Source organism: Aquila chrysaetos, chromosome 7 (assembly GCF_900496995.4).
Source record: "Aquila chrysaetos chrysaetos chromosome 7, bAquChr1.4, whole genome shotgun sequence".
In the NCBI taxonomy this organism is placed as follows: domain Eukaryota; kingdom Metazoa; phylum Chordata; class Aves; order Accipitriformes; family Accipitridae; genus Aquila; species Aquila chrysaetos.
In genome coordinates, this window is record NC_044010.1 from 33,208,779 (window position 1) to 33,231,062 (window position 22,284).

Genomic DNA, 22,284 nt, shown 5'->3' on the forward strand with positions numbered 1-22,284 from the left:
GGCTGAAATTACTTGTGTCTGTCCTGAGGAAAGACAAGATTTTATTTTGGATGAATATTGATTTTGATGGTTTCACTTAGCAAAACAATGGTCAGTTATAGCAGCTTGCTTTTGTGAAGATGTAAGTCATTAAGCCAAAGTAAGAACAGCAAGTCAGGTTTGGCCTCCAACTCCAATATCCAGTGGAAGGCTTCCAGATGAAGGGGCATATGCCAATGCAAGAGCTAGGCTTCTCAAAGTAACTTTGCTGCTGCTGCTACTTCTGTGTTGATAGTGAAAGAAACACCACATTTCTTAAGCATTACTTTTTAATTGCCAGTTAGGTAAGTAAGGGCTGCATGCCTACTTTTGCTGCTACCAGTATTCTTTTTCTCTTGTGCAAGCCTTTCTGTTTTCCATTATTTTGCTTATAGGTATGTGGATCAAGAAATGTGCTTATGATGTATGATGATGACAAAGTGGAGGGAGTTCATCCAAGAACAACCAGGGCTGGAAGCCCTGAAGTGGACTATAAAATCTAACTCTGCAGTTTAATTACAAGGTGATTAGAGAGGCTTCTGCAAGCTGGCAAATATGTGAAGAGGGGAGATAGGGGAATTATTTACAGGAAGGATGATAATAGGAAGAAGGAGCAACCTCTCGTTATATGGCAGAATTTCATGCAGTGCACAGTGCTAACAGTGAGGATCAGCAGGTAATGCACAACTGTGTCCTCCCTTCCTTGCAGAGAGATATGCCTGTGCAACATGCCCGGGCTGAGATAGCAAAGGGAGCAATGCTGAAGTCTGGGATAGACTGATGTTGGGGTGCAGAACAGCCCCATTGCACCATCGCTGCTAAACCTGTGTCTGAAAACAGTGCTGCACTGACTCAAAGGAGGACAGATCTTACAGGTCTCTTCCTTCTTTTGGTTATATTTTAACTGCTCTCTTACTCTTGGCAATGACTCTCACTGGAGTATTTTTGGTTTTCTCCTCCATCTAGTTCAAGATATTTTATGGTAGAAGGAATAGTGGTAAATAAAGTTAGAAGAGCCTGAGCTATGGCAGTGGTTCAGAAATAATACACTTTGAATTAATGTGTTCTGTGCGCAAGAGAGAGTTTGACTTGTAGGCATTATTTTGCCTGTAATATGGTTAATATGGTCCCTGCTATTCCCTGTTAAATGTTTGAAGAACAATGGAGTCAGGTGAAAAATACAGCGAGAATATAGTCTAGCTTTAGGGATTAATTTAATACCCGATTATAAGGCTTTTAAAAGACATCTGTCAAAAATACCATAAGACCTTTCTCTCATTGTTTATATTGAATAATGCAACTGGGCCCTTTTTTTCCAATGAAGTGGGGTATTTGTCTTTCACATCAAATAGTTTATTCTACCATGTTCTATGACATTTTCCATTCATTGATTCTGGACGCCTTTGCAACTCATTTTCAAAGTCTAAGGGTTTCAAAATCCAATACACTTATGGTACTACCTGTTTAACAGCTGTTCTTGTACATCTCAGATATACCTTTTTTCCTGGATTGTTTTTCCCTTAACTGTTGACCAGCATTCTTTGTTATTCATCATTCTATGCTTATTTCCTAGAACTAAAATCCATTATGGTCTCTTATCTGCTTGATAGCTCAATAAGCCTGATCCAGGTCAGACAGTTTTCTACAGCTTTCAGAAACATTGATCTTGTTTTTCACCATTTAATTCAACTCATCTACTCTCTGTGAAGACAATTGATTAGACATTTTTAATGACTTCTTTATCCTGAGTGAATATGAATTTCCTGCTCTTTACGTATACAGTGTGGGCTTTTCTTTCAGCACTGCACACTGCTCACTTGTCCAACTGAAGACCATTGCTGGTTAGCAACTTTGGGAGATTTAAGTGCATGTTACATAAATATAGAAAAAGCTCTGTGTTAGAAAAGCATTAAAATTGTGAAGCTGAGCCCCGAATAGCTGGAAATAGACAGTTAAGGGTGCAATGCCAACTGGCCCAGATGTGAACATACTCATATTATTCAGGGTGTGATGAGAAAATATTGTCTCAAAAAGGGCTTTAGCCACCTAACTGATATTTTTGGCAACTCAGTCCCATACCAAGGTCCTCAAAACCTGGTACTTAAAATCTGAAGCGACTTCTGCTTTCAATATTAAATTTCTGCACATGCTTAAACTAATTCTGGTCACGCTCGGAAACACTGGGCATGTATTTCGCCTCTAAAGACTGTCTTATACCTAAATGTATCTCATACCAAATGCCATATGGAGTCACAATTTTGCCCTACTACTGATCAGAAGATGTTATTGCAATATGACTGTGGATTGGGTTCTTTACAAAGCAGTGTTGTGGGAAGCTGTGAAGGTGTTTTATCTAATAGCTTTGTGTCTAACCACTTAGATTTAGTATAGAAGGTGAGTGCTTGCTCTGGGAAGCACGTGACTGAAAAACCCAGATTCCCTGTGCCATGGACCATAGCAATGCAAAGGAAAGGCACTGAGAATTCTTAAATAGTGTCAGGCTGACTGTAGCCTCTGTTTTAGAAATGGGTGATCCTGAGCTAATAAAAGTAAGGGAAGTATTGAAACACACACCTATCATGGAAAATGACAACCTCAGTAGAATGAATGTTAAAGGTGTAAGTAACAGGAAATATTGTGCTTCAATAAGAAGCAGTACAATGCAGCCTATATGTCATCACTGTTCCTAACTAGAAAAAGAGAAATTTTGACCTCATTCATAATTCAGCTCTTGGTTATCTCATCCCCTATATTTTGAGTTTAATTTTCACAAAGATTTTAGCTTAGCAAAGTAATATTAGCAGTGTTATCAAAATTTAATATGTTTTTGAAAAATCTAAGCTTCTAGAATCATATGACTATATAAGAGTCTGGGTTTTCAGTTGGGAAAAAAACATTTCTGTCCCTCACACTTGCAGAAAGAAATTAAAGACAAGGGCCTTAAAAGCTCAGAGAATGCAAAGCAAATACTCTTCACACTGTTGTATACTGAGGACTGGAAATACTTTCAATCAGCTTCCTGATTAAGACAAGTTTCTTTTGTTTCTTATTGCATATATAAGTTCACATTTCTAAGCCCCTGCTAGTGTATCACTGAAACAATAGAACTTGCTTTCTTGCATAATGAACTCCTGTTTTAGAATCTAATTCTCCTCTCATAACTTGACCTTTACCATGAAGAATAGACTGTATTTTCATTTAATGATAATAGCATTGTTCTTTCTGTTCCTTTCGTTATATGCATCAGCTAACTTCTGCTGAAATAACAACAACAATATTAATAATAATAATAAAATAATACACATTCTGGTTACATGTAATTTAATTTGACCAAAGATTTAAGGAGTTAATTTTGAAATAAATGTTATCAAACTATATATACAGTATCAAATCAACAGTAATTAGATGTTCCACTTAATAAAACATTTATCTCTATGGCTAAATATTTGCTACAAAACTACTCCTCCAGAAATAACTATCACAACGGAACTCTTTTCTTACTAAAAAGAAAGGGATGATGAAAATACATATTGTGGGAAAACCAGCCTTCCTATTCTACTCTTGGCACGCCCTCATAAAAAGGCTAACCATAAAAGGATGACTGGGTATCTTGAAAATAAATGACTCTAACTTCCTCAAGCATGGGAAAATGTCTTTCCTGAATGAGTTTTCTGAATGCTTTGGAGTTTTTGCACTTGAATTTTGCACTGTAAGAATCTGCTCTTTCTAACAAATTGAAGGTACTTGATATCAGTGGAAAATGTTGAACTGGATATTTGTACTTAGAAATGCTTTCTGAGACTGAAGAATCAGTATTCTAGACTGCTGAGATGGAAACTCAGGCTTTAGGATCAGTTGTTCAAAGTCCTGATTCTGTGTATGCACAACTGGTGGTGTTCACACAAGATAGCATTTATGCATGCACCACCAACTCATGATGTGATAATAAAAAGGTTAGGTTTCTGAACAAAAGACAAACGGTGTAGTACTAGGAAAAAAAGTTGAAGTAGAAAGGTCACAATGTCCTATAGCAAGAGAGAGTGTATTGGATATGTATTTACTGTAATATACCATACCATACATTTTTCTTCCATGTCATAAAACAGTGATTCAAAGTAATTAGAACTGCTCAAAAACTTCCAGACTACCCTGGCACATGTAAATCTGAAAATGCTGTGACTTTTAAGTAACTCAAAGCAGAAATATTTTTCTCTTTATAAACCCTCTCTGCAAGTATGAAAGAGCAATAGGGACACTTCAGATTCAGACACTGGAGACAAGAAAAAGAAAGCTTTTGGGAAAAGCACTCCATCACGAACCAGATCTCTCCTAGGGTTTGTCTTCTCCTGAAATTCTTTCAGGTTAGCTTGATTTTTTTTTTTTTTTTTTTTTTTTTTTACCTATCCTGAGTAAAACTGATGGCATCCATAATTCAGAAGGTTTTATCTGAAGTCATCTAAGGTCCCAGTATTAATTATTTCACTGTGTTTAGAAGTAAATTTACAGAGATTTTGAGTACACATTTTTGTAACAAATGAAGGAACATCCTTATTTTAAACCAACTCTTCTGCCTCTGGCTGTCCTCATGCAGGTATATCATACGGCTTAACTGGGTAGCAGAACAAACACGACTGTTTACTGATGTGCCCCTACTGCTGCAGAACATCTTAATTGGATGTCACTTCTCTGTTTAAATGCTTTAAGGCAGCCAACCATGCCCATTTTCAATTCTAGCCTGTAGCAAGTTCACACTATTCATGTCACACATTGATTATGCTGCAGCCATCATATGGCACACTAGATCCACGCTTCTGCATAATTCAGAGCTGAGACTTTGGACTTCCTCAGTACCTTAGGGAGAAGAGTTTGTACAAACTTGTCTGTACACCAGTGACCTGGCGACCTCAGAGCCAAGTCTGGATGAAAGAGAAGGGACACACTCATATTCTTACTTGGTCTTCAGCAAAGAGCACATGTCTGGCAGGGCTCTTAGAAATATCAGGACCCCAAGGAGAGCTTTGCAGGTGCTATCCAAGCCATCGAGACATCATGTCGCAAAAGAAGGCACCAGCTAGCCCCTGACATAAGGTAGACATCCCACCGATACCAATTAGGGGTTGTGATGTAGACAGCTTGTTTTCACCCAAGGCAACTCAGGAACATGATGCACACCTTGACTAGCTGGATAGCAGGAGGAGAAACTGATGGAACTAGAGAGGAAATTCCTTTCAATATCATAAAACTGGACCCTAAAATGACTTTTCTAAGGTACTATCAAGGCATCACCATATTTGGCTACTCACTAAATGTCTTGTAATAATTCTCATTCCCCAAAGTATCCAAAACGGTGATCAATCCTGTGGGCACAATAGTTCTGTACAGGATGTTTCTCTGAATATCTAATTTTTCATATTGGCCAAATACATCAGGCTGAACATATGATACCTTCCTGTACTTCTTAATATTTGCTCTCCTACCTTGCTTGCTGTGCTTTAGCTATTCGCAGGTGAGACGATGATGTCATTTGGGTTAAAAATGACCAGCAGCGCATGGGAAGCATGACAAAAACAGGGACAGAAGAAAACAAAAACCATAGGGAAAATAATTTGGTTCCTGGTTTCATTTATATGCTTAGCTTTTAAGTATGCTGAGATTATATGAGGTAAATTGCCCAACTCAGGCTATAAAGAAATTTCAAAATGCATATGGATTTTAAGGCATTATAAAGGAATTCTTGGACAGCTCCCTGGGACTCAATGTAATTATGGTGGCTTTCTATTAATTCTGTGCAAGTGTTGTAAAATAATAACTTGGGGCAAAATGTGGTCTTATTTGGTATGCATTTCTGCTTCTATATCAGCTCTAAGGGACTATCCCAAAAAATTTAGCATAACATTTTTTTAGTTTGCACTTTAACTGTTATATGAAAATGATTTTCCCTCTCTTTTTTTTTTTTTTTTTTTAACTTTCAAAGCAGACAGTTCTCTCCACACACACAAGTACTGGGCTCTGTCATGATACCTCATATCTTTCCATCATCATAAAGATCTTATAGAAATAGGGCAGAAAGTATTAAAACTTTTTTTTCCTTACCAATCTTCCCTACAATGTGACAGATCCTCTGAGAATGGAAATACAAAATGTGACAAAAATACAGACTGTTATCCCCGCTGGCAAAGATAACAGACTTGGAACAAGCACTGCATCAGTCTTCTCAGTCTTCCTCTTAGCGTGTAGTGTGATGTGAATCTCAGGTATGGGGATTTTCTTACTGCAGAAACATCCACAGAATCTTTATGGAGAAGAAGGGGCAGAGAGCAGTGCTTGGTAACTTCATCAGAGCATTTTGATAGAGAGAAAAAGATAGAGCAGTGGAAGGAAGGTAATTGATATTTTCTGGAACTGTGCAAAGATGTGAACAGAGGAAAAAGACAAGAAGCACAGCTCTTGGGTGAAACTGAAAGGCAAATAATGATTTTGTTATATTGGTACCATGATCAAGCCCTTTTCTGAGGCCTTTGAAACCCTCTAAGGCCTCAAAGGCCTTTCTTTTTTTTCTCAATTCCAAGAAAAAAGGCCCTGCAGTCCAAACCAGAGGCCCACCCTCTGCCAGCTTGTTGCTTTCCCATTCTATTTATTTCCTTTTAATCTGCACTAGCTTTAAAATGAGCACTGTACTACACTCACTAAGAATTTTCTTGCCAGCTTGCAATGCAGTTTATGATTTATTAAAAATATTTAAAAATATGTCAAGAAATCATCTGAAAATTTCATAAAAGGCTTGCATGAAGTATGAACAAATCCTCATACAGAGCGGCAGTAAATCCTTTTAAAAGCATGCTATCTTAAAGAAGCCAAACAAAAGTAATTCACAAGACAAACACAAATCCTGAAGGAACCACACAGTGCATTTTTGAGCTCGTGTTCCTGATCAGTTATAAAGTTTTACAGAGGCCACTCCGACTCTTCAGACCATTCAGACACTCTGCTTGCTTTCCCCTAACACTTTTTGGTGAGATTCCTTCACCTTGTTTCAGAAAGGTTGTGCAAAGCCCAGCAAGTATCTAATGCATAGGTAGATAGATACTACTGATCTGCTTCCACCTTTGATAACAGGTTCCTTCATGGTTCCATCCACCTCCCACCCATACATCAAGACATAATTATACAGCTATCCAGTAACACCAGAGATGTGATGGGGTCGCAGGATGTTTCTAAGAATGACATTGTACATCCACAGAGATTAATGGAGCAGAAGTACTGTTCCTCATAGCAGAGAGTTTCTCTAGGGACTGGTATCATTGTCCTTTTGGGCCTTGCTAAACTGTAATGTTGACCTTCCCACTGTTACCACCTAGGCTTTGCTGCACGCTGGAGAAATAATTCTTTCTACTTATGAATACTGCAGAAAGTATAGGAATGTGGATCCTATTGACAGCTCAAAAAATTGAAAATCTCTTTTATGAATCTCCCTTAGAAACTTGAATTTTGCCAGGTCTTATGAGATGCAGACAGTGGGGGAGAAGAAGAAGCGGACAGAAAAGCATTCAGATAACAACGCACACCTCCATGGCAAGAACTCCATCAAGTGCTTTAATGAGAGTTTAACTACCCATCAGCAGGTCACCAGGTATCTTATACTGTTGCCTGTAGTCTACTACTGATTAGCAATGCTCTCCCTGTGGGGAGAGCAGCTCTCAGGTTGACTTCTGTGCACGAAGCTTTAGGAATAGGGCCTTTGCTACATAGATGTTCTGCTGCCTATATTGTATCTCTCAGGTCTGCAGCACCTTTTTGTGGGATAAGTTGTTTCTGATACTGAAATAACTTTTTATAGCTAGTAGTGGTGACCCTGCTCTGCAATGGTATATGTAAGGGATAGAGAACGATTTCAAAAGGAAGTGAAGTGAATTAGGACGACAAAAAAGCAGGGAAGTGCTGCCCTAGGAACAGTCCTTCTGTACACAAACAGAAAAAATTAACTGGAAAAAACTTTCTAATGCAAATGAGTCTTATGCATGTCTGTTTCTGTCTTTCTATAGTCTCTGGTTAAGCAGACTAAAAGATTTCTCCCCTTTAAAGTCAATTTATTTAAGCTTGCATAGGCTGAGGAGCTAGATAAGTTTTGGGAAAGAGACTGTTTTGCCAGGATTTCATCCTAAATTGTCTCCAAATTTTGTCCAGAAATAGATTATCCAGTCTCAGTCTCTCAGCTACAAAAGTTTATAGGCACTACTCCATTATCTAGACCCCATATTATGGCAGAAGTACAAACTACCTCTTGTTCGTTACATATTTAAGACAGTGCACACCTCTTAGAAACCAGTGGAATCAATGGAAAGCTTGCCACATACATCTCTCTGCGTAATTCCTGTTGGATGAATCTGGTACAGGCAACAATCCTGAATAATTGCACTGGATTTAGTACGACCTTTTGTAAGCTTGTGAAGGAATGTATGCACTAACCTGATTCAAGTAAATTAGGCACTCATTAAATCCACAAGTAGTTACATTCTATTTAAGTAAAACTTAGGCTCATGAAGTCAAACATGTAGTAGCTGCTTTGCTGGATTTAGGTCCAAATATAGGTGCATGAAGAAAATAGCAGTCCTTGTTTTGGGGATTCCTTTTTGTTTTTAAAGGGTGGAATGGTTTATGATGAAGTTAGGAGTGAAGACAGGGCTGAATGAGATCCCTGAATGCAAGCACTATTTTCTGGTTTTGTGGCATTATGTAAGGGAGGGGGACGGATGGAAAAAGAAAGTGGTTGCACTTCCTATTTGTACTCACTCATTGACTCTGTCAATTTGGCCATCTCTGTTTCTCTTTTGGACTTCTCCTGGGGGAACAGACAAAATAAAAAACAAACATATATATATAATATATATATATAATTATAAATACACTTGAGTGCAAGTGGCAATGTGAGGGAAGGACATTAATCCTTTATATATTTCTATTTTATTTAGGGTTTTAACTTTATTTCTAAAAATCCTGCACCTCTGGGGTCTTTTTTCTTGTAGTGTCTGGATTGTGTCAACTATGAAGTGTGAAACTTGTATTTATTTTTCTGTGTGTGTGTGTGTGTATCTAGTTGGAGTAATTGAAGTTATTCAATCAAAGTGATAATGGAAGAGGAAATCCTCTGTTTTGTGCTCTGCACTAAAATTTGCAAGTGTGTTAGGACTTCCTGACAAAAGACATGAAAATGACCATCCCACAAAACAGATATACTGAAGGAAAGGAAGCATTTATTTAGAAATAAATAGATTTCATACGGAAGCTGGAGTGAGTGGTATGGTACTGGGTCTGACACTGAAATAAACTGACTGAAGTACTGCTTCATTTATTTCTTTGATACATGAGGGACTCCCAGTCAAACCTGCTTGTCTTTATCAGTTGTTTTTGGCATCATTTTTTAAATCTAATTTTGTTTTCCCATTTCAGACACCTGTTGTAACTAAGCCTGTTTTGACAGAAGGCTTTGTCCACCAAGAGCCCTTGGATTTGGTGAAATTGCCCTTAACAGGGACCGATGCCCCAAAGCATGCCTCAGCCAGAGCAATGGAGGCTGCGTCCAATCTCCTCATTTCAGAACCAGAGTTTGGGCTGAATTAAATCATTCAGCCCTTCAAAGCCCTTTAAACTCTAATTAGCTGGTTTTGAGAAGATGCAGGGGGGGCTGATCTCACCCTTACAATCCCTGAAACTATACACGCATCTTCATGCTTGTGACTGAGTCCCAGCCCTGTGCGTAAGCAGAGCTAGTGGTTACCCGTTCCTTGTCCCACAGCTGTCTTCAAAATGCAAACAGCCCAGATGTTCACTAGTCCTAACCACAGCTGACAAGTCCAGTTGGAAAATCAAAGGGAAAAGGGCCGGGTGTCAACACTTATTAAAAATGTGGGTGGGAGCCTGCCTCCACCTCTGTCACGGCTGCGAGAGAGGGTCTAGTGGGCCATGAGTGTGCAGATGTCAGCTCTTGATCCAAGCAGCTTTTTTTCCCAAAAACCTCAGCAGAGGAGAGTATTATTTCCAAAACATGACTTTAATGGGCATTGATCCCAAACAGATGCCCCCTGTCCCCTATCTCAGGTCTGGGACAAGGTACAGGTTTCTGGGCAGGGTGGCCTGCAGTAGCTGCTGAAATGGCTGGGGTCAGGATTCAGCACGGCAGCATCTCTCTTTGGCTGGCTCTATACAAACAAACAGCACTGAGGCAAGCCACGGGCTGAGAATGGTCCCTGCCAGGTGTTATTTGACAGTATAGACACAGCCTTCCAATGCTGTTTGGCTATGACATGAGCAGACCCTGCTGCAGAGGTGCCAGGCTGTCACAAGGACTACCCCTCCCGCTTTATTTAAGAGAGGATCATCTCATGACTTGTGAGGAGGTGAGGTCTATCCATCTTTGTCTTATCCCAGTACTGGCTTCTATTTGGTACAAAAAATCTAAAAGAAATATCTTCTATACCAAATATACTATTACTTGCACTTCAGAAAGCTAGACTTTTGCTAACAAAAAGATCACATTTCATGGTAATAGGAAACATCGGAATGCATGAAACGAGCAGATAATGCTTCACAACTGTATGCATATCCCTTTTAGAGCATTTCATATTAAGAGAAAGGTTTAAGGTTATGTCCTGAATCTGTGGTGAGGTTGATGCCCTAAGCCATGCTGATAATGCAGCATTCAGCATCAGATTCATGCATTACTATGAAAGAAAAAAAGGAGGAAGAAAGAAATAGCACAAAAGTGCCAGTTAAAAAAAAAAGTCCCGTATGGCAATTTCTTGCATGGTATTAATCATCAAAGGAAAGCACAACACTGTGAAAATCATCAGTAATTTGTGTCCATGTTGCTTTATAATGTGACCTTAAAACACCTCCTTCCACTAGAGACATTATAGTTTATCAGGAACAAACAGTTGGGGAAGATCAATGTTGAGCCCTGAAGAGGGAAGGATGGATTTATTAGACTAATAACAAGCTGTGATTTTAAATATTAATACTTTGCTCTTGCATATTATTAAATACTTTTTACTAATGATGAGGTCTATCAAAAGGACATAGGAAACTAGAATGTCATTTCCTTTTACAGTGAAAGTATTAAATATAATGTATAAGGAAAAGGTTATAAGTTTTTGAGCCTCTGAGTTCTGCTAATGATCAAATATTTGTTTTGAAGAAGCTGGTAAAGGCAAGCACTAACAGAATGTACTTTTTCCTCCAGTAATGGCCTGAAACCACTGACAGGTAAGCACAGAAACATTTACATGTGAAGAGACTGCATGTCTTCACTGCAGCAGTTAAGAGTATAGCAGGTTAAAGAAGAAAGCTAAGGTTCTCAGGCTTATGGTACTGTCACCTGTGTGAACTTCCCTATTAGAGAGACAACATGAAATGGCAGTAAAGATTCAACTAATTGCTGTATCTGAAAATATTGAAAGTTCTGAAGTTCTGATCTTCCTTCTTTAGAAGACAAAGGTACTCTTGTATGAATGTAATTTCTCAATAGGACAGGTTAAAAAATGACATCCCATTTCCCGGGTATTTTATTGAAAAAAAAAAAATCTTTTTTACTGTTATCACCAAAGTTTAGAATCTGTATGAAATAATCCTCTCAAGTTTTGCATTTTTCCCTTTCTCTAATGATCACTAGCACATGCACACATATACACTATGAAATCATTCTGGAAACTAAGCAAATTTTTCCACTTGTCTGTTTTATCAAAATGGCATATTTTAAGAAAATTTGAACACCTCTAAGAAATCTGTTTTTTGATGGCAGTTAAAGAAGGAATTCCATCCTTTCTGACAGAGTTCTAACAGATTAACTCGGGGGAAAAAAAAACCCCAACATTAAAACATGCTTTTGGTCCTGACTTCAGCAGATGTGATTTTGAATAGACTGACAGCAAAGTAAGACTTGCCTTCTTTCAAAAAAAGAAATAAAAATAAACAAACAACAAAGTGTTTCATTTCAGGACAGAACTTGTCTTTAAGGGCAGAATGTGGTAATATTCCCTCTTGAGATTACTGGGTAAACAAGAATTGCCACCTCAGAAAGCACATCAAGAAAAGCAGGCCTTATTTTTCATCTCTCCTAACACAGGGAGGCTCGTATCTTTTTTTTGTAGCTCTGTAGTCAGCATGGAGTGATTTCTGCAAGGGTTTGAATCCATGGGCTGTTGCTGACAGTGTACCTGTTCTGGGGCCAAGAGCCCAAATCTTCCACAACCTCAGGGGAGCAGCAGAGACAAACTCTGCTCTGGTAAGAGACTGGATTGTGTGCAGGCATGTGCTACCCTTGCATACCTGTGTGAGACGGCTACCATCTTCCTGGATGCAAGAAATCCCGCTCGTCATATTTTAAATGATATGCATGTAAAGTGCAAGTGATAGATGATATTGTTGTGATGCAAGAAGGGATGTGTGGCATGCAAATTGGTATGGGAAGCATGCTAACTTCAACTAGTAAAAATGTCTATTTAAAATGCTTCTTTATACTTTTTGCACTGTTGGTGAGGTCTTTCGTTCAGCTGAGGTGTAAGAAAGAAGCTGCAAACTCTCCTTTTCTAGTGGAGCCGTTTTCCCTTTTCTTTTTAGCTGTGTGCCTGGCCTTAGTTTATTTTGAAGAGTTTGTTTGACACTTCTGTGAAATTTAAACATTATTATCAACTCATGGTGCCTTTTCTCACTGAATAATCAGACAGATTTAAAGATATTTCCTCTCTATAAGCTTCCTTAAGGCAAATGAACAGTTGCCCAATCCTACAATATCTCGAGACTGTGGTGTCCTGTCTTGCACTGAATTTAATCTCAAATTATTATCATGCTGTTGCAACATTCATGCGTTTAACGTGATGCTCTAAGTGCCAACACAGAAAGTGTGGCCTTCACATCACTCTCTCAATTCTCCGCCAAAGAAAATCAGGCACCTTTATACAAAGCTCTCCTTGCCTGACTTCCCATGCTGCATGGTCTACCATGGGTTCTGTCAGAGGGTGCACAAGAAGATGTCAATAGTGCCAACAAGGCAGTCCAGACTTAACTTTTTCAGTGTCATGCATAAGCAGAGAGTGAGGATTGCATCAAATTCCAGGTGGGAATAAAAACATGGAGTACCTGGGTTACTTGTCTTGCAAGGAAAAATTCTTGGGCAAGAGACTGCATGATCTTCCTGTAATTTTTCTGATAGAAGGACATGGGTACATCCTTTAAGTTCCTCTTCAATGGCTTCAACTGTCACAAATTGATGAGATCGTTATCTTTGTTTTGTTTGTTTACTGCACGGCTGAAACTTCTTTTGTGCTTTTGCCAGTTCACAAGTACAGAGTGCACCGACATGCTAGGAATCTATTGAAGTGATCTAGAACTTTGGTTAAAATTTCTAATAGTATTTCATCAGTCCGGTACTGGCTGAACTATGGATCAGAACTCAAATACATTGTATTCATTACACATACTTTTTGTGAAGCTTTGTTACTTTTGAAAGTAATTCAGTGGCAAGTCCCTAGTAATTTCATTGATATATCCTTTAAGGCAATAGCTATTCAATCACTTCATGCAAATTCAATGAGCAAGAAGCAAAGAAGAACCTTTCCTGAAATTTTAGCTTAGAGTAATCTATCTTGGGATATCTTAAATTACTTTTCAAACTACATGGAAATGGTGATATGTTTGAAACACTATTAAATGAGAATAATAGAATTTCATTTTATATAGTGTCTTTCATACTCGTGACACCTTCAAATGCTTTACAGTAATGAATTAGATACTGGTTGTCAAGCAATGGTGTGTAGGCAAATGCAGCACTCATTATGTGTTATTCATTTTAGCAATAGCCTACACTCAGCTCTCGAAAGCATAGCTTATCTTAAGTAGAGAGAGATTGTTGGAAGGAGTTGGAGCTCTTCCTTCTGAAAAACACCATAGGAACTTTCATTTCTATCTGGACACATATCCAACAGAGGGGAAAAAATAGCTTAATAGCCCATCTTTAGGACCTCTAACAATGAGATGGCTGTGTTATGGCATTATTTTACTATTACTAAAATTCAAGCTGTATGTAAGACCTGCCTAGATTTATGGGAGTTGCTTTTCATGCCTCCCTGTCCCAAAGGTAAAAAATAGTGTATATGTATTGTTTATTTTTATTATTCTGTCTTGCCCATCCGAAGAAGGGTGGTTGGTCCCAACTGCCTGTTTTGTCTTGTCTTCTAGAATTAACTCATGGGGTAGAGACTGTAATGACTATATTTGTGCAGGACCCAGCACAGTGTGATCTCAAGCAAATTGGCTTCATCCTCACCTTCAAAGGTGAGAATACTAGCAAGTAATCTGCATTCCCTTGCAGTGATCCCAATATTTGAATGGCTAAGAATACATTTTAGAGGTCTATCCTGTGCTTGGCACAAGAAGTGATTTCAATTTGCATCAGTTGGAATGAGCTTAAAATACAGTATTTGAATAGATGGAGTGAGAAGAGTTCACTGGGGGTGTACCTTAGCTGGGTTCACCAGAGTTATCGAGCAGTAGGGGTGAGTATGGCTCATTAATGTGTTCAGATGTCATAAAGCACTCTCAGTAGCTCTGATATAAGATGCCTTACATGGAGGAAATTTGCATTAACAGCAGGAGGAACTGAATTTATTTCCCTGGGTTCTAGAATATAGCTTTTACATTTCTCATAGTTTTTAGTTAACTTACTCATCATTCACACTTGGTCTGTGAAATATGTATGGAAAAATCTCTGTTTTTTTCCAGGCAGAAAATCAAGCAGCAATTCTAGAGAAGCTTGTCAACTCCCCTCAGACTCAAGATACAAAGCTCACAGAGTCATGTATTAAATCCATTGCAAATACATTGTCATTCTTTAACTATGAGGAACAAAAATTCACATATTAAACAGTGGAGATGGCATGTGGTAGTTCTGAGGGTAGGAAATCTTTCTAGGAATAGAAGCAGCATAAATAAATGTTACTGACTGCTGTTGAGTATGTATGAATGTTTTTTACAATTTTTTAATGTACTTGCATCTACCAGAACACAAATAAATAAAAAACTGTTTGAACAAGATAAAGAGAAAAAATAATCTGAGAGTTTGCAGGAGAGAGAATACTCATATCTATGAAACAAAAAAAAAAACAAAAAAAAAAGAAAAGGAGAGAAAGACTTTATGTTTTTGGCATTTTAAGTGGGATCTAAGCTGTAGTCAGTTTCAGGTTTTCAGTTTTTCTTAAATAACCTAAAGAACTTCACATTTTTAAACTATTAAAATTGATTGCAGAGAACATGAATCTAAAAAAATATTTAAAAATCCTACCTTTGGCAGCAAGCTTAAGAACTACAGGCATTTAAGTATCCTTAATTTATCATGGTAACAGTGCCAGAAGATGCAGATTATTTTATGAACAATTCTGTTCTACATTTTTATGCTGTTAAATACTTGTTGCTTCTGCTGTCAACTGTAGAAGAGTCACTTAAGCATTAATATGAAATGGCCATTAAGGAACTAATGGGAACATTACACAGTGATAGGTTAATAAAGAAATATTTGGGGTATCTAAAAGACCAAAGGTGGGAGTTAAGTAATGTTGTGGTATTATTACATGATTAAAGGCAGGTATATTTTTCTTAGTTTCTTTGCTTTAGATGGTGAAGTATATCAGCTTAATTTTCACCTCCCATTACAAGGACCCTACAGAATGTCTGAAGATTTATTTGATTCTCTCAGATCTCAGTAAAAATACATCTCTTCTAAGACAATGAGTTGGGTTGACTAAACACTAGGAGAGCTTCCACTTCTGTACTTTGACAGCCAACTATATGTTCTACTTGCTTTTGAGAAGCTCAGCTTGGGTGTTCTAACAAATTATGGATGAAGGTAATTGCAGTGGAGTATTTAAGTCTTACATACAACATTTCTAGCCTACATTGTGAAACTAAGCAAGTGTAAGTATAAGCTGAAAATCGAGAAGAATATCCTGGCAACAAAGTGATGTAGTGACACTATACTAAAAAGGTTGGAAAGCTTTTTACTTAGGGCTGTTAAAATGACATTGGACAAACCAGCATAAATTACATCTCAGCAAACAGTCTTCAAGACTGAGCGGATAATCTTATATATGCTTTGTCATCTAAATCTCCAGACTGCAGGTAAGGTGGCAGTGTACATTTAATGCATGGTTGAAAAGCTCTATAATCAGTGGAGATGTTCTTACCAATTCAAAGACCTTTGGATCAAACTCTTAAGAAACTGTTATTTTCCTTTTTAGGGCATAATTCACGAATAAATCCTGAACTGTAATAGAAGAAATGTAAGTAAGTTACCTTGAGATAACAACAGCTACCTTACTTTGAAAAGTTGGTAGAAACACAAAAGAGGAGATTCACTATAGAAAAGAGACTTTAAAGTGCTTATCCAATCTTTTCAGCTGTTAATAATGTGTATGTTCAGTTTTTCATGAACTCATTGCTTCTGTGCCCCCCAAAGGGAAAATCTCAGCTGGTTGTTTGTATTCTTATAGCATTAAATTTCATATTTTAGTAAGAATCACTTAAAGAATATTTATAGACTGGGGATTTCACATGAAAAATTTTAAGTAGAAGCATGCCTGAACTAATCTAGAAACCATTATTTAAACTGTTTAAGAGAATAATGATCTAATAAAGTATGCTTTGTTTATTACTTGCCTTGATGCATTGTAAAAATAACTCATAACTGAATAGAATAGATCAACCATTTCAAAGCTGAACCTATTTCCTCAGGTACCTTGTGAGACTTGAATGATGAACATACAACTAAGGGAACTGACATTTTTCTTTGTTTTGTGCTATGATCATGTTTATTCAATGAAAGTTCTTAAACAAGAACTGTCTTCAGTGTCAGGTTTGGCTCCAGTTGAATAATACCGAAGTATCATCTCACACAGTTTCCAATTTTAGCAGCCTTTTGTTGTTAAATCTATTAAAAAAAAAAATCTTCAAAAACAGATATGTTGAAAAAGAACAAGTAACGTGTTAGATGATGCAAAAATGCTAATAATGAAAATACTTTCCTGTCCTACTGAAAAATACCTGAAAATACCTCCCATTTACTACTCCCTGAGAGAAAATTAAACTTCGGTTGTTTATGCTGATATTCCAAATGGCTTACACAGATCCTTTTCAGTGAAACTGCAAAAGCATTAGAAAAGAGAAATGTTGAGGTAAACCAGCCTTTCTGAATTTAAGAACTGAGACTTCGTTCTCAAGTTGGTGTCTTCTACACAGAAAAATCAGAAAATGAGAGTGTAGCACTTTCCATATGATCACTTTGTTATCAGTGACCTTCCCACCTTAGAGTGAAACTCGGTCTTTCCCCAAATGCCCAAAGGCACAACCCTGGCCTTTGATCTGCCAGCTTTTCAGGGCTAATGAAGATAAGAACAGCAGCTGCAGCAGAAACAGTCAAAACAGGAACCTTCCGACATATGGCTTGGGGTTCATGTCACCTAAGTTCAGCCTACTAAAAATTTGGATATACAATCTAAGTAAATTATTTAGACTCTCTGTAGCATCAACAAAGGAAAACCAGCACCTCCAAAGGCAAGTTAGCCCAGACTCTCAAGTAGATGAATCACTGGTGGAAGTGCCTAACTCAGTAGAAATACAGCTGACATGACTAAATCAAACTAAATACTTACTCGTTATATGGCTAAAGACAGGGGGTATGAAGCCCCCGCTGTCTGAAATTGCTGTGGTATTGACTATCATCTTTTTGCTGTGCTAAAGGTTTGCTCCTACCCTTCACCTCCCATTCTGCTCACCCCCACATACTGTTTCTTCTTCTTGTTCTCTCTTGTCTTACCCAGCCCATCACCTTTCCTAAAATGCTCTCTCCCTTCCCTTTTCTCTCCATCTAACTTTATAACTAACCTTCCTTCTCCCTCTCTTCACACTCTCCCACACTTCCAAAAAGAACGGTTGTGAAACTAGCACGCTGTTTGTTGCTATCACACGGTGCACGCCTCCCTCTCTACCCCTCAAACCCACACGTACTATCTATCTTATCTAAAGAGACTGTACATCTTTGAGGCAGGGACCGTCTACTGCTTGAACTGTGCAGGCTCAATCATAGCATCACCTCAAGTCTTTAGACTCTGTGGAGATATTCTGATTTTAATAATATGTACAACATATTATATTATACATGATCACAAATGACAGAGAAGTATAAAATGTTCATTAATAAAAATGCAAAACAGGGTGAAAATCATTGCACTCTTGCTCTTGCCATTCTCCTGGTACTTAGACCAAACTGACAAAGGATTCTGACTGCTCTAGGAGACTGGTGCTCATTGTCAGCTGAGGCTAGAGATAGCACACACGTTTATTGTTTCAAACTAAAACCAGAGGCTGTTTTCTGTAAGGGAACGCCAGCTCGGCACAGTGCAATGCTGCCTAGAGATCCCCAAGCAGCCTCTGAAAGAACAACTGTCAACAAGTAAATTAGTCTGCAAGAGCCTTGCAGTAATACAACTACTGCTAATACTTGAGTTAGCTTTTTACCTAGACATGTTTTGTATTGTGCCATGTAGACATCTGTATTGTGTCTTGGGGATTTGAATACATTTTAACTGGAATATCCAGACAAACTCTGTGTGAATCAGACTAAAGATTTACAAGTCAGACACAGCAAATTTCTGTGTTCCTCAGATAGTACAGCTGATTGCACTTTATATACAGTGTACTTTATATACAGTGCCAATAATGGAGAGATTTCAAAATGTACTAGCTTGGGTTCTCTCTAAGTTTAACTACCCCCAAAATAATATATATAATGCTAGTGATAAAAGGTCAGCTCATGAAGCTAGCCATTTCTGTTGCTTTTAATCTAGTTAAGTGTTAATAGTAATAAAATATTAATAGCTATTAGCTTCTAAAGGGAAAAATATGTGCTCCAATACAGATGGCATGGGATAAAGCATTTTATTCCAATACAAAGATATCAAACTGTAATGATATTACCACTAGCAGATATATCTTCTTGGCTCCTCTGCTGTACCTTGATGTCTCTAAGAAGGCTGCCCATCACTTTCCTAAATGATTGCTCTTTCCTGAGCCCTCTAAGCTCCTGTATCGTACACCCTTCCCTCAGAATAGCTCCAAAGGAGTCCTTGCTCCTTCGACTCTTACAGAGCTCTGCCTTTTCCTCCACCTTTTTTGACTGTTTTACCTACTCTTCCCTCTTGTCTGAGATGCCTCCATGCATAAAGTAGAAGCAGTAGTACAGTAGAGAGCAACCTCTGGAGCTGCCCTTGGGCCTATGTCCTGTGTGAAGTCTGAAGGCTCCAATGTCAATAAACACCTTGTATAATGGTACAGAGAGAGCAGAGAGCAGGAGTATACTCAGGCCCAGCCTGTGTATGAAAGTGAGGTGCTCACCTTGCCCTAGAGCTGCACTAGCAAAGCCAGCACTCAGAGAAGGCAATGCCAGGCAGCAAAGACTCAGAAGAGCATCAGAGCTTTATTGCACATCAAGCACAAATTGATTATCAGCTGGGAAGCCTTCTTGGTTTTTGTCACCTTGAGTGCATTTATCTGTAAACTTAGGACAAGTCTCCTCAGTACACCGGCCACAGCGCAGAGACCTCCTGTGTACCGCCGATGTGAGCCAATACAGCTGCACACCCGTGGAGGGGCTGGCCTGGGAAGCTGCATCACCATAGTGCCGTGGGTGGAACTCATCAGCTTGGCCCTGGGATGCACTGACATGACAGTAGTGTCCCCACTTTAAGAGGTAGGGCAGTTTCTCATCAGCTGGATAGAGCTGCACCATGCTGCACTGGATGGTATAGAAGTCAGAAGTCTCTAAGGTTGTTCTGTGAATTTTCCGGTTATATTATTCCAATTTTGGGCTTTCTTGGTCTTATTCTTTATTTATTTGTGGTTAACAATGGTTACCTTTTTGAGAAAAAACATTACAGTTATGTTTTTTAACTCCATTCTGTCCTGAAGTTCATTATTACTCAGAGTTACAAATATGCTTCCTAAGAGTTGTTTTGTGAATTTTTAATCAAGAATAAATGTAGTCAGAAGAAGTATTTAAATTTTTTTTCTCTAATTTTTAAAATATCCTCATTTCCTATTTTAATGGTGTCTTTTCTCCTCCCCAAATTCTAGATTATGCCCAACATTCATTCAGTTATGTGCAAACCTGGTTAATAAAAAGATAAATACATGACAGTTCCCATACTGCCCTATTAACTTAAGCATTCTACCACTGTGCAAAATAGATGAGATACATAAAAATCTTCTGAGTTTTGCAGCTTGACTTGATTTTGATGTCTGCAGTATAATTCTTAAATGCTTAAGTCTTCAGAAAACCCTAGGGAATTTAAGGCTAAATTAATCTTTACTCACAGAAAATGGGATCAAGATTTAGTTAAGGTGTTTCGTCATTTCTTGATACCTTTTAGTTAATTTTTTGTTTGCTTGTTTTGGTTTTAGAAAAATAAAGCTGTACTTCTAGTCATTCGTACTATAACAGATCAGCTCCAGGCTTTCCTAACCATTCAATGGAACAGCTTGTTCTGCTTTGCAAAGCCTTGATGTGCAACTTTATGGACTATTTTTCAGCTCTTTCTGTTTTTCTGTTTCTTTCCAGAGCAATTTCAGCTGCAGAAGCCTGTAGAATGGTATCCAACATAGGCATATATGCCATGATTGTGAAATTAGGTGCGGGGAGACCTGTTAGACATCTTCATGAAGCTCTGCTGGATGTGGTCAGACCACAGGTAGGCTCAGTCTAGACAGAGATGTCTCAGTGCAGGATCAGGGCTTAAGGCTCTGACTTTCTTCCAGGCCCTTCTGTGGTATTTGAAAAGCGCCAAAATAAAGTGACTACCTTGGTTTGCATTCTGTTGGAGAGAAATCAATTCTCCTTTTCTTTTTCTGAGTATACAGTAGTAACAAGATATCTTCATTTTTCTGTCCACCCTCTGAAATCAACCCTGATGATGCAATTCCTCAGCTCAGAATGATTTTCACTTTGCTAAATTGATTGCTGTGTAATTACTAATTTGATGCAAGCTGGTATGAATCATGGCTACAAAGGGTTTCATATCAAGCAAGTTAAAAGAACATGAAGTTTACCACAGTGATTAAAATAACAATTGGAAAATTTAGAACAGGCACTCCAAACACTTACATGAGGGGAAAATGACTTGTTTGGGCTTTATGAAATGGTGTGTAATTGCTTCTGAAACTGGTCAGATAAATCAAGTTTATGGAACATTACCAGAATGACCCAGATCATCCCAGGTTACAGCTGTCAGTCTTTTTTGCACATGGACCCACAGTATATTGGAGCCCAGAATGGCATTTCAGTGTTACAGCCTTGGGACCAGCCTCTTGTAAAAGGCTTCATCCAATACCTCTGAGGATCCGGTTAAATCACACCAGCCTTTTCCATGTATTTTCAGACCTGCTTACAATCTATCCTTGTGAAAAATACAATTTACCTTCAACTTGTCTAGAAACTTGATAATTCAGTTTTAATATACTACTTGAATTTGTGTTTCTGCTACTGAAGGTAGTTGGTGATATGTGTAATTCCCAGGACCAACATTTATTACTGCTTTTTTTTCCCTTCATGTAAAATGAAAGAAAACAAAACATTTTCCCTCTCACACTTCTCTGTCTTCCTTATTTTCATGAAATCCGTTCTTTTAAAGTTTGGTGCTGCTCTTCATTGTGTTGACAGTCACTGCTACTTTGTGGCTTTCTCATAATTCTTACTTGGCAGTTTTTGCGCTGAAATTATGATGAGTGTCCAAATTTTCCAAGCTACCAAAAGTTTTCTAATCCCATTAAAGGTGTGGGTGATGAATACCTTTGGAAATTAGGCCCTGAGTGTTTTAATAGAGTCATTATCCCTGTATGTTGTCACAACAACTAGACCCTTTCAGTGATTCAGATCCAAATGGAAAATCACATCCCAAATTACAATAAATGTGGGTACATGCAATTATCATCACAGAAGGCACTTCAGTTTCCATGCTCATTTAGTCATGTTTTTCTCAGCTGAGCCTGCCAACAAGGGTACTAATTAATGTTTTTTCTAATGTGGACACCTGTCCATTAGGAGCTACGAATTCTTTGTATATAGAGAAAGCTGTCAGATGGTAATTACCTTTTGTTTTCTGCTACTCAGGTCTCCAAAGGAGAATTTTTTCTCACATTATCAGACAGGCATGAAACTTCTAGCACCTTTGG

The 22,284-nt window shown here is 38.2% G+C and overlaps 1 protein-coding gene across 3 annotated transcripts in view; it reads right to left on the reverse strand.

Moving 5' to 3' along the window:
* The window catches only part of KCNJ6 (potassium inwardly rectifying channel subfamily J member 6), a 165,253-nt gene that overhangs the window by 107,221 nt on the left and 35,748 nt on the right, over positions 1 to 22,284 (reverse strand). For 2 of the 3 annotated variants that reach the window (XM_030020619.1, XM_030020623.1), the window contains exon 2: positions 8,809 to 8,857. The exons of the other annotated variant lie outside the window; for it this stretch is intronic. In XM_030020619.1, coding sequence (XP_029876479.1) covers positions 8,809 to 8,833 — 25 coding nt within the window. In that variant the 5' untranslated portion in view covers positions 8,834 to 8,857. The remainder of the gene's footprint in view (positions 1 to 8,808; positions 8,858 to 22,284) is intronic. 3 annotated transcript variants of the gene reach the window in all.